The sequence below is a fragment of the Poromitra crassiceps genome (genome assembly GCF_964638095.1).
Source record: "Poromitra crassiceps genome assembly, chromosome: 5".
Taxonomy (NCBI): Eukaryota; Metazoa; Chordata; class Actinopteri; order Beryciformes; family Melamphaidae; genus Poromitra; species Poromitra crassiceps.
The window spans coordinates 13,155,727-13,173,350 of record NC_139642.1 but is presented as its reverse complement, the minus strand read 5'-3'; the positions used below and the strand labels follow the sequence as shown (position 1 = coordinate 13,173,350).

The 17,624-nt window shown below is 39.9% G+C and overlaps 1 protein-coding gene across 1 annotated transcript in view; it reads right to left on the bottom strand.

Annotated features, from left to right (window-relative positions):
* Positions 1-1,126: 1,126 nt before the first annotated feature.
* Positions 1,127-17,624, bottom strand: part of LOC310777415 (fatty acid CoA ligase Acsl3-like) — a 70,649-nt gene continuing 54,151 nt past the window's right edge. The window contains exons 11-16 of the mRNA XM_083637745.1: positions 12,501-12,673; positions 10,341-10,415; positions 8,566-8,757; positions 4,059-4,173; positions 2,716-2,873; positions 1,127-2,611 (exon numbers count right to left, since the gene is read on the bottom strand). Coding sequence (XP_083493871.1) covers positions 2,454-2,611; positions 2,716-2,873; positions 4,059-4,173; positions 8,566-8,757; positions 10,341-10,415; positions 12,501-12,673 — 871 coding nt within the window. The 3' untranslated portion in view covers positions 1,127-2,453. The remainder of the gene's footprint in view (positions 2,612-2,715; positions 2,874-4,058; positions 4,174-8,565; positions 8,758-10,340; positions 10,416-12,500; positions 12,674-17,624) is intronic.

Sequence of the window (17,624 nt, the reverse complement as noted above, 5' to 3'; positions counted from 1 at the left end):
TAAGGGAGTAAGTGCTGCAGATTAGTGAATGATCAGTCGTGAGTTGGTTCAGTTTGTTCCTGCCTCAGCTCCAGATGTTATGTCATCATTCGTCTTTGAAATAGCTCCTTGGGTGATGCATGTGTTCCTCTAAAACAATACAATATAGTCTGAGTAGACCAAACACAATCTTTATTTACTTCATTTCATCATTTTCCAAGGCAAATTACAAATAAATACAGTTGGATGCACTTATGTTACAAGGCAGGTTCCCCACAGAGAGGGAGAGGAGCTCCAGAACTGGCCTAAAGCTTAAATAGAGTTAAAATAGAGACTATACATTTGCTTTCTCCAGTGATCACAGCTCCACACACGTATTTACCGTCGAGGAGAACTATCGACACTAAATCGATCAGGATTAGAAGAAAAGACCGGTCATTTCTGGTGTAAGAGCTCGACGCACACAGTCAAGGAAAAACGGTGTTGTCCGTGGCTGTGAAGTTTTGTTTGGAATATCTTAGAAGTGGTTAGACTGAACTGACTGGGAATCACGAGAGAAGGCAACAGGTGTCACATTGTGAGGGATGCTGGAGCCGTGTTTGTGCCGGAGACGGTCAGTCTTTCTCAAGCACGCACTCAGTCATATGGACGAGCATAGGACATAGCAACAAGGCTATAAATGAGTGATGGCAATCCTTTAGAACTAATGTTAGCTGCACTACACACAGCTGCTACACTTGTAAAAGTGTGCACATTTTTCAACCAGGACACCAAGATAGTTTTGTTTGTCTTTCTATCTGTAACCAACTGCCTTATTTGGATATCAATGTTACATAACGTTACTATATATATATATATATATATATATATATATATATATATATATATATATATATATATATATATTAATGTATTTATTTATTTATATATACACACAGTATATATATATACAGTATATATATATATATATATATATATATATATATATATATTATTTTTACATTATTATATATATATATATATATATATATACACATACATATATATATATATATATATATATATATATATACACATACATACATACGGTACATACATACATACATACATACATACATACATACATATTTTTAATCAAGTATGGGAATGATTACACAGTATTTTCAGCTACAAATATACATTTCAGTAAGTGCCCACTGTAATCTGCACAGTGTGTGGAAAAACAGACTCTACCACTGTAGGAAAAAATGGATAGATTAAACAACAGTGCATGTCTACTTTTACAAGTATTAGGAACCATTATTGGCATTGTCCTATATAAGAATCCTATATAAGAACATCATCTTCAATTTCACATGACAAGACGCGCTTCATTGGGCCAGACATGACCTCAGCGTTTGAGCAGCCTCTTCTCATTCGCCCTCCCATGACTTAGTGCTTTGGGTGTCAGATGTGCTGTTGGGGGGAGACGTCCCGCAGACTCCAGAGTCAAAGCCTGACTGTGGGTGGGGAACAAAATAAACCCTTCGCAGAACTCAAAACAACTGAATAACAAAAAGACTTCCTGACCTGCAGGAACAACACATGGTCACTAGGCAGAAGTCGGCTGTGAAACCAGAAAGAATAAAGCAATAGGAGGCCTCAGGATTGGTCAGAGGAATTTAAAACCTCAAAGGCAAAAGGACGTATAGGATAGAGAATGAAAATGAACCAAAGGAAAGCAGATCATTGGATAACAGATTGAGAGATTTCCTTGACATGACCTGTCTGGAGTGTCTCATGGGTTAGCTGATTCAACACAACTACGATCGATGGCCAAAGGAAAAGTAACAAGACAAGCCTGCTCCCCCCAACCTGAGCTTCTGCTTTGGCACTCAGACAAGAGTTCAACAGACAACTAGACTAAAACACGTTCCGTCTCATAACTCACATCTGGGACAATAAAGATCTCCTCAAAGAGGGAGCACACCTGGACGACACACGGGAAAGGCATCAGAGAGGATGCACACCTGGATGAGAAAAGGGAAAAGACAGGGACATTTATACTTTTCCTTGATCACGTCTCCTTTTGAGCACTTTGTTTCATACCCGTCTTCAAAGCCGACCAATATCCATCTATTAGAAATTCAAGTAAAAGCTGCTTCTGAGATGAATTAGTTGACGCGTGTGTGCACAGTAAAGGGGGACATTGCACCTCGGCCTCGTTTCTCTGCTCTCTCCATCTCCTTACCTCTCTTGTTTTGGTCCTTCAGAGAATGAAGATGAACCAAAGATTCAAGTCTTTGTGGCTTTTCGTTTTTTTGGACGGGAAAGGGGAGGTGGGGGTTTGGGGGGCTTAAGGGGCGTATCTCTGAGTCAGGTGTTGGGGTTTGTGCTCGGACGATGAAACGTGCTGCGGTGGCTCTCTGCTGGCTACTTGCCACCGTACATTCTCTCGATGTCGTCCTGGTAGTGTGTCCTCAGCTCTCTGCTGGCTACTTGCCACCGTACATTCTCTCGATGTCGTCCTGGTAGTGTGTCCTCAGCTCCTTGCGCTTCAGCTTGAAGGCGTCGGTCACTAAGCCCGTCTCGGGGGTCCACGGCTCCGGGCTCAGGCGGATCTTGCGGGGGATCTCGAACCGCTCGAGCTGAGCTGCAAGCGGGAAGGAGGAGCAAAACGCAACACACACACACAAATGAAAACGGGTAAAGAGCTTCACGGTGCCATTTGATGTATGACCTTTGACCTCTTCTCACCTGCCAGAGCCGCCTCAGTGAGGACCTTGAGCGCCAGCTCCTCCATGGCCTTGGTGTTGCACAGCTCCTCCCAGGAGCCGCGGACGCGGTACTGGTCGGCCAGGGCCTGCAGCTGCTTCTGATTGGGCACCACAAAGCCAATCACATAGGTCTCGTCGCTACAGAGACGTGATGTCAGACAAAGAGAGAGACAGAACATAGACAGATTAGATTTGTTAATTGACGTCTGCCTTTTGCGTGTATTCTAGTTCCATTGTGCCAAATAAGGTGATGTCATGGAACACACACACACGTGCGTGCATGTGTGCGTGTGTGTGTGCGTGGGTGAGTGAGTGCGTGCGTGTGTGCGTGCGTGTGTGCATGCGTGGGTGTGTGCGTGTGTGCGTGCGTGTGTGAGTGAGTGCGTGCGTGTGTGGGTGTGTGCGTGAGTGCGTGCGTGAGTGCGTGCGTGGGTGTGTGCGTGTGTGCGTGCGTGTGTGAGTGCGTGCGTGCGTGAGTGCGTGCGTGCGTGCGTGCGTGTGTGCGTGGGTGCGTGCGTGTGTGAGTGCATGCGTGAGTGCGTGTGTGAGTGCGTGCGTGGGTGTGTGCGTGTGTGCGTGGGTGCGTGCGTGTGTGCGTGTGTGCGTGGGTGGACAACAGAGCGAGCAGGAGACTCTGCAGGAAACAATACATTCATCAGTGCCTGGCCATGGGAGACATTTAGCCTTATAAGGCTGTGGACGCACTGCATTCCTAAACAGACTGTGAAAAGATTGGACATCACACTTAAGCAACTTGCAATTCTTTCATTCTGCATCGTCGAGGCACACAGACACAAAAAGAGAGAGTTGGATTTAGGGATGACACACTAGCTGAACTCTAATGCCGTGTAACACAAACATCTTACCAAAGCTGAACCAAAAGAAACATGGAGGTGATCCAAACAAAAGATGGAAGGTGGAGCATTTTTTTCTTTCCACGCTTCTTGCATTTTTGCCCATCTCTCCTGCTCATCTTTAATTGGTTGTTGCTGGTCAGCTGGTGTCTCTGCTCATCTTTAATTGGTTGTTGCTGGTGTCTCTGCAGATTTGAGTCACTGCAATGTTCACGACTGGATCAGGAGGATCACAATCCTTCTTACATCACAAGATCATCTGTGCAGCTGCCCCAAACTAGTGTTGAATTGGTCCCATATTGACAAGCAGCTGGGATCGCCAAATAGTGGCTATAATTGATTGCCATAAAAGTTGGGCAGCGTGTCCCCAGCCTAAGGTAGAAACCACCCCCCCCCCCCCACCCCCACACACACACCTGTTGGCGTATCCCCCCCCCCCCCCCCCCCCCACACACACACACACACAGACCTGTTGGCATAGGCACAGATATTGTCCACCAGAGGGCAATTCTTCAACATGGCCTCCACTTTCCCCAGGGAAACGTACTCTCCTGCTTGCAGCTTCACCAAGTCTTTCTTACGATCTGGACACACAGAGGAGAAAACAAGCCGTCACAATGTGTGCATACGTGCATAACTTTGAGAGAGAGAGAGAGAGTGAGAGTGTGTGTGTGTGTGTGTGTGTGTGTGTGTGTGTGTGTGTGTGTGTGTGTGTGTGTGTGTGTGTGTGTGTGTGTGTGTGTGCGCGCGTGTGCATGTCTTCAAAAGGAGGAGGGAAAACTTGAGGAAGGAGCCGTTTTCCATTGAACCGTTGGAGCAACCTGATGTAGATAACAGAGGAGTTGGGGGTTCTGGCTGACTGGTGTAAACAGAAGTGATGTAGATAACACAGAGGAGTTGATGTAGATAACATGGAGGAGTTGATGTAGATAACACAGAGGAGTTGATGTAGATAACATGGAGGAGTTGATGTAGATATAACATGGAGGAGTTGATGTACCGTAAATTCCGGACTATAAGCCGCACCGGTGTATAAGCCGCACCTGCAAAGTTGACTATTTTTTTCTTATATAAGCCGCACCGGACTATAAGCCGCGGGTGTTTTAATGTTTTTTTTTTTTTTTTTTTTTTGTGTTTTAATGTTTAATTACCATATGTAATGCTCCCATTTATTAACATTTCAACAAAACAACATAACACAACACCACCTGTGTTGTTATTTACAGTGCACACAGTGTCATACAGTGTCATACAGTGTCATACAGTGTGGTGAAAAGAGGGCAAGAGAGGAAATTAAAACAGAAGTGGATTTATAGTTAGAAAGAGTGCTAAAAAAGAGAGATTTTTTTTTTTTTTTTTTGGAAAAAATCCATAGATAAGCCGCACCGTTATATAAGCCGCAGGGGCCAAAAAAGCCCAAAAAACGGGAAAAAAGGCGCGGCTTATAGTCCGGAATTTACGGTACATGACATGGAGGAGTTGATGTAGATAACATGGAGGAGTTGATGTAGATAACATGGAGGAGTTGATGTACATGACATGGAGGAGTTGATGTAGATAACATGGAGGAGTTGATGTAGATAACATGGAGGAGTTGATGTACATAACATGGAGGAGTTGATGTAGATAACATGGAGGAGTTGATGTAGATAACATGGAGGAGTTGATGTACATGACATGGAGGAGTTGATGTACATAACATGGAGGAGTTGATGTAGATAACATGGAGGAGTTGATGTACATGACATGGAGGAGTTGATGTACATGACATGGAGGAGTTGATGTACATGACATGGAGGAGTTGATGTAGATGACACAGAGGAGTTGATGTAGATAACATGGAGGAGTTGATGTACATGACATGGAGGAGTTGATGTAGATAACATGGAGGAGTTGATGTAGATAACATGGAGGAGTTGATGTACATTACATGGAGGAGTTGATGTAGATAACATGGAGGAGTTGATGTAGATAACATGGAGGAGTTGATGTAGATAACATGGAGGAGTTGATGTACATGACATGGAGGAGTTGATGTAGATAACATGGAGGAGGTGATGTAGATAACATGGAGGAGTTGATGTAGATAACATGGAGGAGTTGATGTAGATAACATGGAGGAGTTGATGTAGATAACATGGAGGAGTTGATGTACATAACATGGAGGAGTTGATGTACATAACATGGAGGAGTTGATGTACATAACACAGAGGAGTTGATGTAGATAACATGGAGGAGTTGATGTACATGACATGGAGGAGTTGATGTAGATAACATGGAGGAGGTGATGTAGATAACATGGAGGAGTTGATGTAGATAACATGGAGGAGTTGATGTAGATAACATGGAGGAGGTGATGTAGATAACATGGAGGAGTTGATGTAGATAACATGGAGGAGTTGATGTAGATAACATGGAGGAGTTGATGTAGATAACATGGAGGAGTTGATGTACATAACATGGAGGAGTTGATGTACATAACATGGAGGAGTTGATGTACATAACACGGAGGAGTTGATGTACATAACATGGAGGAGTTGATGTAGATAACATGGAGGAGTTGGAGTTGATGTAGATAACATGGAGGAGTTGATGTAGATAACATGGAGGAGTTGATGTAGATAACATGGAGGAGTTGATGTAGATAACATGGAGGAGTTGATGTACATGACATGGAGGAGTTGATGTAGATAACATGGAGGAGTTGGGGGTTCTAGTGGACTCGTGTAAACAGAAGTGGAGAGGAATTCTGGGAAGTGAGGTCAATCTGATTGGTTGAAAGGTTTCTGGGAGAAGGCTTGTCAGATTGATGGATGGAAGTGGAGTATAGGGAGGCTGGAAGGAGTCCAGGTCTCTGTGGCACCATGTGGATCACAGCAGCATTAAGAGTCCAGGTCTCTGGGGCACCATGTGGATCACAGCAGCATTAAGAGTTCAGGTCTCTGGGGCACCATGTGGATCACAGCAGCATTAAGAGTCCAGGTCTCTGGGGCACCATGTGGATCACAGCAGCATTAAGAGTCCAGGTCTCTGTGGCACCATGTGGATCACAGCAGCATTAAGAGTCCAGGTCTCTGTGGCACCATGTGGATCACAGCAGCATTAAGAGTCCAGGTCTCTGTGGCACCATGTGGATCACAGCAGCATTAAGAGTTCAGGTCTCTGGGGCACCATGTGGATCACAGCAGCATTAAGAGTCCAGGTCTCTGGGGCACCATGTGGATCACAGCAGCATTAAGAGTCCAGGTCTCTGGGGCACCATGTGGATCACAGCAGCATTAAGAGTTCAGGTCTCTGGGGCACCATGTGGATCACAGCAGCATTACGCTTCGTTCACACAGACAACCTACGCCTTGCCTTGCCTCAACCCACGCCTACGCCGAGCGTGAACCTGTTGCACGCTTTTGCGATCACACCGCACGCCTTTTGCACGCCGAACCTGGAGCCGAGTCACAAGCGCCTCTCCTCTCTCCCGACTGTATTTTTTCACGTGTTGTCCAGAATTGTCATGGGTAGCCTCTAGGTAAAATAAATCTGATATATTTAATGTTCTATTGATGCTGGATATGTATAACCAGGTCTGACTATAGTCGGACATTTTAGAGAGGTGATCTTGCAAGAATATGTGCTGGCACAACAACATTGTCCATCTTGCTTCTTCGGTCGCTATTCTCTCTCATGAAGATTTGTTTGCCGACGGGGAGAAAGCACCACGTGATAGCCACCCGTCAATCTCTCTGTCTCTCTGCTCAACATGTTGTAGTAACTCCATTTTATTTTAAAATTCAGTTGACTTTGCTATTTCCGATGGATATTGTGCATTTTTCTTTCATGGCTTGACAGAAGAAGTCTGCCTGCACGCGCCTTGTCGGCTTCAAAATAGAACTCACGCCTATTCGATAAAATCGGCAAGGCACAGGCAAGGCGTGGGTACACGCAGGGTTCACGCTCAGGCGCACGGTGTACACAGCCTCGTTGACTAAAACGGACGCCTATTAAAAAGCGTGGGTAAAGGCAAGGCACAGGCAAGGCTTGGGTCGTCGGTGTGAACTAAGCATTAAGAGTCCAGGTCTCTGGGGCACCATGTGGATCACAGCAGCAATAAGTTGAATCAGATCCTTGTTTTTATTTTGCCTCCATTTTTGGTGCTCGGAGCTCATTGCTGTGGTGTTTCTACACTGCACTTCCCAGAGATCACCTGTCAAAACATTGCTTTTTCCTTGGCTTTTCTGTTGATGACGTTTGATGAGTGGAGATTCTTGCTTATGTGTCCTTGTTGTTTTTCACCCTGTCTCCTATGAGTTTTGTTTGCCTGAATGTGAATTGTGAAACCCCTGAACAAGAATTCCAATGCATTTTTTTAAATCTAAACTAGGGTTTGCATGGGCTCGCCGTATGCAGCTCACCCACTGCACGGCCTCGCCCGCAGCGTGGTCTCGCCTGCTCAATGCCTATGACATCAATGATGATGTCACAATGTCTATGACGTCATCAGTGATGTCATAATATGATTTTGGTCAATAATGATGTCACTGATGACATCACTGATGATGTCATAGACATTGTGACATCGTCAGTGGGACAAAAATTGAAACAAAGAGACAGACAAAGCCCACTTGCTCCCTTTTATATAAAATAAAGGATTGAAAATAAACTTGAGACTTCGGTTTTAACAAGCTGTCTCTAATGTCCATGCCATTGAATTTGGAATATTTGAGGAGAGTACATTTGACACCTGGAGACTGCATGTTTGATTAACTTGTGCCATTTCCCTATCAGACTACCACCAAAATCAAATGAAAAATGTGTGAAAATACAGACAGTGAAACAGGGGGCAGAAACTTTTTCACGGTCCTCTAGTTATTAATCTGTCCATCCACTCATTCATACACCTCCACCTTCCACTCCACCCATGCATCCTCACATTCACCCACCCACCCATTCATGTACTCATCCCTCCATCCAGCTCTCCTCACCGATGATCTTGAGGCATCCGTCTTGGTGGAACTCTCCGATGTCTCCTGTGCAGAACCACCGCTGGCCGCTCTCATCCACGAAGAAGTCGTACTGTTTTTTAGCCTCGTTCTTATAGTATCCCATGGTGACGTTGGGTCCGCCGATCAGAATCTCTCCTCGTGGGTGGGGCTTGTCAGTGCTACGGTAACCACCTGAAATGTGAATAGATCGCAATATAATGGAGTTAATATGGTGCAGATGGTCATAGTTACCATAAAACGTAAAGGGATATGCCACTTTCTTGGGAGTTTAGCTCACCTGCCATACCCCCCCAAATATAACCAAGGTACACCATGCTTTTACCGTCACTGTCCGGGCAGTATACAGTGAGCTACAGTCGTGAAGTTAGTATGTATCACCTTAGAATGGAGGCCAATGGTACACCCATTCAAAATAACCAAAAACACAGATCAAATAGTGCCAAAATACATGTTGTGCTTCGGGTACTCACCACGAGATGAAATAATAATCCAAATGTGGAGAAATGATCTTTTTTTAAGGTAAATACATAGCCGGAATTACTTTCTAAACATGGCCGCCAGGCATGCGCGTATTGCGCGACATACAGTGCATGCACTGTGTACAGCGAAGCGTTCGTTACAGGCAAACGAGGAAGTAACTCGGTGTGGGGATTTACTGTGAAAATGGCGTTTCACATAAATATGGATTCATCTGGCCCTCGCCCTGAGAGACAGCACATCTGGCCCTCACCCTGAGAGACAGCACATCTGGCCCTCGCCCTGAGAGACAGCACATCTGGCCAATATGTGTGTAAATTATGCAAATTCAAACCTCTCTACAATCTCTAATTCTCAACAGACTTTTGTTGTTAAAATTGATCTGCAATTCGCAGGTGCGTGCGTGTGTGTGCGTGCGTAAGTGCGTGTGTGCGTGAGTGTGTGTGTGTGTGTGTGTGTGTGTGTGTGTGTGTGCGTGAGTGTGTGTGTGTGTGTGTGTGTGACACACACTTCTGTTCTGTTGTGTCCAGGCGCTGTTCTGTGCCTCGAGCAATAAAAGCGCACCGTGACAGGTATTCAGATTTGAACAGAGCATAGTAAAAATGAATGATGCTGCGTGACGTAAACGATGGAAAAGACAACGCTGTAAAAGGATGGAGAAAAGTGAATTCCTTACAAGGATATGAGGTGAGTGCTGCTGCTGCTGAGGAAGAGTGATCTCTCTGCTTTAACGCTGTCTAACATTCTCATTAGCTACAGTGGAAGTAATGATGGATGCATTCGAAAAGTGAGTTTGTGTACACTTGCAAGTATGTGAGAAGACAAGAAAGAAAGAAAGATAGATACAGTAGATAGATAGATAGATAGAAAGATAAATAGATAGATAGAAAGATAAATAGATAGATAGAAAGAAAGATAAATAGATAGACAGATAGAAAGATAGATAAATAGATAGATAGTAGATAGATAGATAGATAGAAAGAAAGAAAGAAAGAAAGAAGAGCTACAACAACTACTCGATCGACAGAAAATTAATCGCCAACTAATTTTATAATTAATACATTTTTCTTGGGCTTTGGGGAAGGAGTGATCGACATCTTTCACGACCAATCAGTCGAGAAAATAATTCACAGATGAATGGATAATGAAAATAATGGTTAGTTGCAGCAGTAGAAGGAAGGCTGGTGCACATCTCTGTGATGTGTCTAAATGAGTCATGAAGTGTGTGTGTGTGTGTGTGTGTGTGTGTGTGTGTGTCTTCTGTTTGTCTCACTCACCCTCCAGCCAGTCTTTCAGTTTGATCTCACAGCAAACCAGTGGGCCGCCCACTCTCCCAGTGCTGTAATCCCACACTGGAACACACACACACACACACACACACACACACACACACACACACACACACACACACACACACACACACACGCACACACACGCACACACGCACACGATTAAGAAGCGCACTACCTTTTTATTTATCACTATGGCAACCGGACCTCACTTCCTCCCTTGCCATGGTAACCCCCATCCCAAAGGAATGTCCACAGAACAGTGTTGTTCTGGCTCAGATGACCGCAGCAGCTCAGAGTGATGGGCAGTGTCAGGGCCTCTGTGTTGGTTTAGATGACTAGAGCTGGGTATTGCTTCAAATTTCAAGAATCGATTCGATTCCGATTCACAAGGTTGCGAATCGATTAATTTCGATTCGATTCGATTCGATTCCGATTCGATCAATTTTCAATATTGATTTGGTTAGTGATACCAAAACGTGGTTTTTGAACTGTACCCTGAATTACATGACTGTCCAGTTATGTAACACAAGGGTTTCCAACCAGCCAAGTAGATACATGGGGAAAAAAAGTTGCAGACCTGTTGTCAATTTTAATGGTTTTAGTTACACATATATTTACTCACCACGTGGTGACAAAGGGTAAATAACAGCCTTTTCATTGTCAATAAAGACACTTTCACAATTATGCACAGTGATTTGATTTCAGCCTATATAATTTCTAAAAGTAGAACATTTCCATTCATGTAGCCTACAGTATTTATGTTTTTGTTTCAACTACAAACATAATTAAACGTCAACTTGAAACTATGTTTCAACTACCACACACAGCACAATAGCCTGTTTAGTAATTTATTTTTTATTTTATTTTTAATAAAAAAAAAAATCGATCTCTGGACATATGAATCGATAATCGAGGATTAAAATGAAAATCGATTAAAAATCGGAGAATCGATTTTTTGAACCCAGCCCTATAGATGACCGCAGCAGCGCAGAGTGATGGGCAGTGTCAGGGCCTCTGTGTTGCTTTAGTCTGCCTGGGAAAGTGCTCACCATATTCAATTATTTCACAAATGTGCTGGAAAACGAAAGCCAAACATCATAGTCATCAGAGCCGCATGATTCACAACAGATTATGTACCACCAGAGATATGAGGGGCAAGCTTTTACGCCAATTAAGAGGGAAACAACAATCCATTTTTAATTTCCGTTGTTTCCGTAAGGCAGTGGTAACAGAAAAAAAAGATTGCTGTTGTGTTCAAATCCATTGCGTGTCATTTCCAAATCAAAGCATCAGCTTTTAGGAATGCCTCCATTTTGTTGGTTTATATTTTGCAAAGCAACATACACATTCTCATAGCCAACAGCGATGTGACAGCCTCACGGCACGCTAAAGTAGCTGATGCTGACTGGAGTTCATGCTGTAACAGTGACTTGTTGATGTTTGTCTTTCCATAACTCTGAGCCTACTCCCTTCCTCCCACGTTCAATCCATCTTCTAGCACTAACACAAAAAAGTGCTTTTATCTTTGCTTCCATGTTGCAGGAACTGTTCGTTCCCCTCAGTAACTTTCCTCTGTAAAGTAGCAGGCTATTGTAACAAATTACAGTTTCAGTTTACCGATCGGATACCAATCAAAAAATAAGTTGTTGAATTATCCAAAAGCTATTAGGCCACCCCATCTTCCATCTTGATTTCCTCATAATGACTCATTGTCCTGTTACAATGAGCTCCAGCAGTAACGAGTACTTTCTCTAGCTGGGAATATTCCCACTATTGACAATTTATCAAGCAAAAATGATGACAAGGACATTAGACATCAATGCCATGTGCTTTCCCTGATCATTCATACATACAGAGGCACACAGGCGAGGCAATGCTGTTATCTTGACTTTTGAAGACGAGGGAGGATGCAATTGCCAATGTTGTGGTTGTGATGGAAAACTAATATAATAAGCAGTGTAATGGATAACAGTGGCCACATGTGGACACCCCTGTGGCCAAATCCAGCCATGCACTCAGCTTTTTTGTGTGTTTTTTTCACCCCTTTTTCTTGGCCTTCTACAGCAAAAACATTGGGGGAAAAAACTGCACCAAAAATGTGTCCGAGTTGACCACTGACTGTTTGCCCCCCTAAACCCTGCTTACGCTCACTGATGGTCCCAGCACCACAGGTCTCGGTGAGGCCGTAGCCCTGCCCCACCGGGCAGCACAGACACACGTTCATGAAGCGCTGGGTGGCGGCGGAGAGGGGCGCGCCGCCCGACAACAGCACCCGCGTCCGCCCGCCCAGCAGGGAGCGCACTTTCCTGAACACCAGCCTGGATGGAGAGAGGGAAGGAGGGGTGTGTGTTAATATATGTGTATATATGTATGTGTATCTACATGGAATTAGAGTTGTATAGAGAATGTAAAATGTATATATTTGAAATATAGGATATTGTACACAGAATTCATGTCATGTATAATCATGTGTGTATAATCTAGGATCAAGGGGCAACCTGAAAACTGAAGCCAATGCCAAGTCCCTTACACCTGCATTCTTTCAAATGGCCTGCAAGGGACAACTCCACTAGCTCCAAAAAGAAGTCAGATTGTATGGAAGTCAATGGGGAAATGACCCTACTTCTCACGTGATTTATGACCTCAGTAAAGAGTGAGTTGATGGTCTCAATCACTAGTTTCACGTCTTCTTCAATACAGCATTATATTCATTTTGGAAATTATAGTCCCATTTAGAGTCAAATAGGTCAAAGCAGACAATGGTTTGGCGTGTGATTGACAGGTCACCTGTCCAGTGATCACGTAGCTCACCAATCGCAGACCAATAGCTTTGGGTAACCCCGGGTCTCACGCTAGCTGCTTCTGGCTCCTATAGAGTACCACAGGAACGAGTCCGACCCTGATGTTAGCACTTCCTGGTTCCCTCGTCTCAAATTCAATGGGATTTCTGTATGGGGGTTTTGGTTAAATGCCTGAAATAAGCTCTGTGGTTAAAAGCTTATGAAACTGCCATCGTTGTGTTCAGCAAGGTCATCTTCACAAATGAGGACCACTTTGATCACTTTTGAAGTGTAAATGCGATTTTTAAAAATAAACTTTTGCTAACCCCATACCTTATTTCAGGTATTCAACCCAAATCCCCATGCAAAAATCCCATTGACTTCCCGACGAGGGAAACAGGAAGTGCATGACTTCTGAGTTGGCCTACAAAAATACATCATCCCTGCGGTACTCCATTAACCAAGATGGCTTCACGGGAGTGCACAAAGCAATGGATAACGTCACAAAGGTTACATCCATATTATTATAAAGTCTATGTTTAGGATCTATATTACTGATATCACATGATGTCACATATTATTATAAGGTCTATGTTTAGGATCTATATTACTGATATCACATGATGTCACATATTATTATAAGGTCTATGTTTAGGATCTATATTACTGATATCACATGATGTCACATATTATTATAAGGTCTATGTTTAGGATCTATATTACTGATATCACATGATGTCACATATTATTATAAGGTCTATGTTTAGGATCTATATTACTGATATCACATGATGTCACATATTATTATAAAGTCTATGTTTAGGATCTATATTACTGATATCACATGATGTCACATATTATTATAAGGTCTATGTTTAGGATCTATATTACTGATATCACATGATGTCACATATTATTATAAGATCTATGTTTAGGATCTATATTACTGATGTCACATGATGTCACATATTATTATAAAGTCTATGTTTAGGATGTATATTACTGATATCACATGATGTCACATATTATTATAAGGTCTATGTTTAGGATCTATATTACTGATATCACATGATGTCACATATTATTATAAGGTCTATGTTTAGGATCTATATTACTGATATCACATGATGTCACATATTATTATAAGGTCTATGTTTAGGATCTATATTACTGATATCACATGATGTCACATATTATTATAAGGTCTATGTTTAGGATCTATATTACTGATATCACATGATGTCACATATTATTATAAGGTCTATGTTTAGGATCTATATTACTGATATCACATGATGTCACATATTATTATAAGGTCTATGTTTAGGATCTATATTACTGATATCACATGATGTCACATATTATTATAAGGTCTATGTTTAGGATCTATATTACTGATATCACATGATGTCACATATTATTATAAGATCTATGTTTAGGATGTATATTACTGATATCACATGATGTCACATATTATTATAAGGTCTATGTTTAGGATCTATATTACTGATATCACATGATGTCACATATTATTATAAGATCTATGTTTAGGATCTATATTACTGATATCACATGATGTCACATATTATTATAAAGTCTATGTTTAGGATCTATATTACTGATGTCACATGATGTCACATATTATTATAAAGTCTATGTTTAGGATCTATATTACTGATGTCACATGATGTCACATATTATTATAAGATCTATGTTTAGGATCTATATTACTGATATCACATGATGTCACATATTATTATAAAGTCTATGTTTAGGATCTATATTACTGATGTCACATGATGTCACATATTATTATAAAGTCTATGTTTAGGATCTATATTACTGATGTCACATGATGTCACATATTATTATAAGATCTATGTTTAGGATCTATATTACTGATATCACATGATGTCACATATTATTATAAAGTCTATGTTTAGGATCTATTACTGATGTCACATGATGTCACATATTATTATAAAGTCTATGTTTAGGATCTATATTACTGATGTCACATGATGTCACATATTATTATAAGATCTATGTTTAGGATCTATATTACTGATATCACATGATGTCACATATTATTATAAAGTCTATGTTTAGGATGTATATTACTGATATCACATGATGTCACATATTATTATAAAGTCTATGTTTAGGATCTATATTACTGATATCACATGATGTCACATATTATTATAAGATCTATGTTTAGGATGTATATTACTGATATCACATGATGTCACATATTATTATAAGATCTATGTTTAGGATGTATATTACTGATATCACATGATGTCACATATTATTATAAAGTCTATGTTTAGGATGTATATTACTGATATCACATGATGTCACATATTATTATAAAGTCTATGTTTAGGATGTATATTACTGATATCACATGATGTCACATATTATTATAAAGTCTATGTTTAGGATGTATATTACTGATATCACATGATGTCACATATTATTATAAGATCTATGTTTAGGATGTATATTACTGATATCACATGATGTCACATATTATTATAAAGTCTATGTTTAGGATGTATATTACTGATATCACATGATGTCACATATTATTATAAAGTCTATGTTTAGGATCTATATTACTGATATCACATGATGTCACATATTATTATAAGATCTATGTTTAGGATGTATATTACTGATATCACATGATGTCACATATTATTATAAGATCTATGTTTAGGATGTATATTACTGATATCACATGATGTCACATATTATTATAAGATCTATGTTTAGGATGTATATTACTGATATCACATGATGTCACATATTATTATAAAGTCTATGTTTAGGATGTATATTACTGATATCACATGATGTCACATATTATTATAAAGTCTATGTTTAGGATGTATATTACTGATATCACATGATGTCACATATTATTATAAAGTCTATGTTTAGGATGTATATTACTGATATCACATGATGTCACATATTATTATAAGATCTATGTTTAGGATCTATATTACTGATATCACATGATGTCACATATTATTATAAAGTCTATGTTTAGGATGTATATTACTGATATCACATGATGTCACATATTATTATAAAGTCTATGTTTAGGATCTATATTACTGATATCACATGATGTCACATATTATTATAAGATCTATGTTTAGGATGTATATTACTGATATCACATGATGTCACATATTATTATAAGATCTATGTTTAGGATGTATATTACTGATATCACATGATGTCACATATTATTATAAAGTCTATGTTTAGGATGTATATTACTGATATCACATGATGTCACATATTATTATAAAGTCTATGTTTAGGATCTATATTACTGATATCACATGATGTCACATATTATTATAAGGTCTATGTTTAGGATCTATATTACTGATATCACATGATGTCACATATTATTATAAGATCTATGTTTAGGATGTATATTACTGATATCACATGATGTCACATATTATTATAAGGTCTATGTTTAGGATGTATATTACTGATATCACATGATGTCACATATTATTATAAAGTCTATGTTTAGGATCTATATTACTGATGTCACATGATGTCACATATTATTATAAAGTCTATGTTTAGGATGTATATTACTGATATCACATGATGTCACATATTATTATAAGGTCTATGTTTAGGATCTATATTACTGATATCACATGATGTCACATATTATTATAAAGTCTATGTTTAGGATGTATATTACTGATATCACATGATGTCACATATTATTATAAGGTCTATGTTTAGGATCTATATTACTGATATCACATGATGTCACATATTATTATAAGGTCTATGTTTAGGATCTATATTACTGATATCACATGATGTCACATATTATTATAAAGTCTATGTTTAGGATGTATATTACTGATATCACATGATGTCACATATTATTATAAAGTCTATGTTTAGGATCTATATTACTGATATCACATGATGTCACATATTATTATAAAGTCTATGTTTAGGATCTATATTACTGATATCACATGATGTCACATATTATTATAAGGTCTATGTTTAGGATCTATATTACTGATATCACATGATGTCACATATTATTATAAAGTCTATGTTTAGGATCTATATTACTGATATCACATGATGTCACATATTATTATAAGATCTATGTTTAGGATGTATATTACTGATATCACATGATGTCACATATTATTATAAGGTCTATGTTTAGGATGTATATTACTGATATCACATGATGTCATATATTATTATAAAGTCTATGTTTAGGATCTATATTACTGATATCACATGATGTCACATATTATTATAAGGTCTATGTTTAGGATCTATATTACTGATATCACATGATGTCACATATTATTATAAGGTCTATGTTTAGGATCTATATTACTGATATCACATGATGTCACATATTATTATAAGATCTATGTTTAGGATCTATATTACTGATATCACATGATGT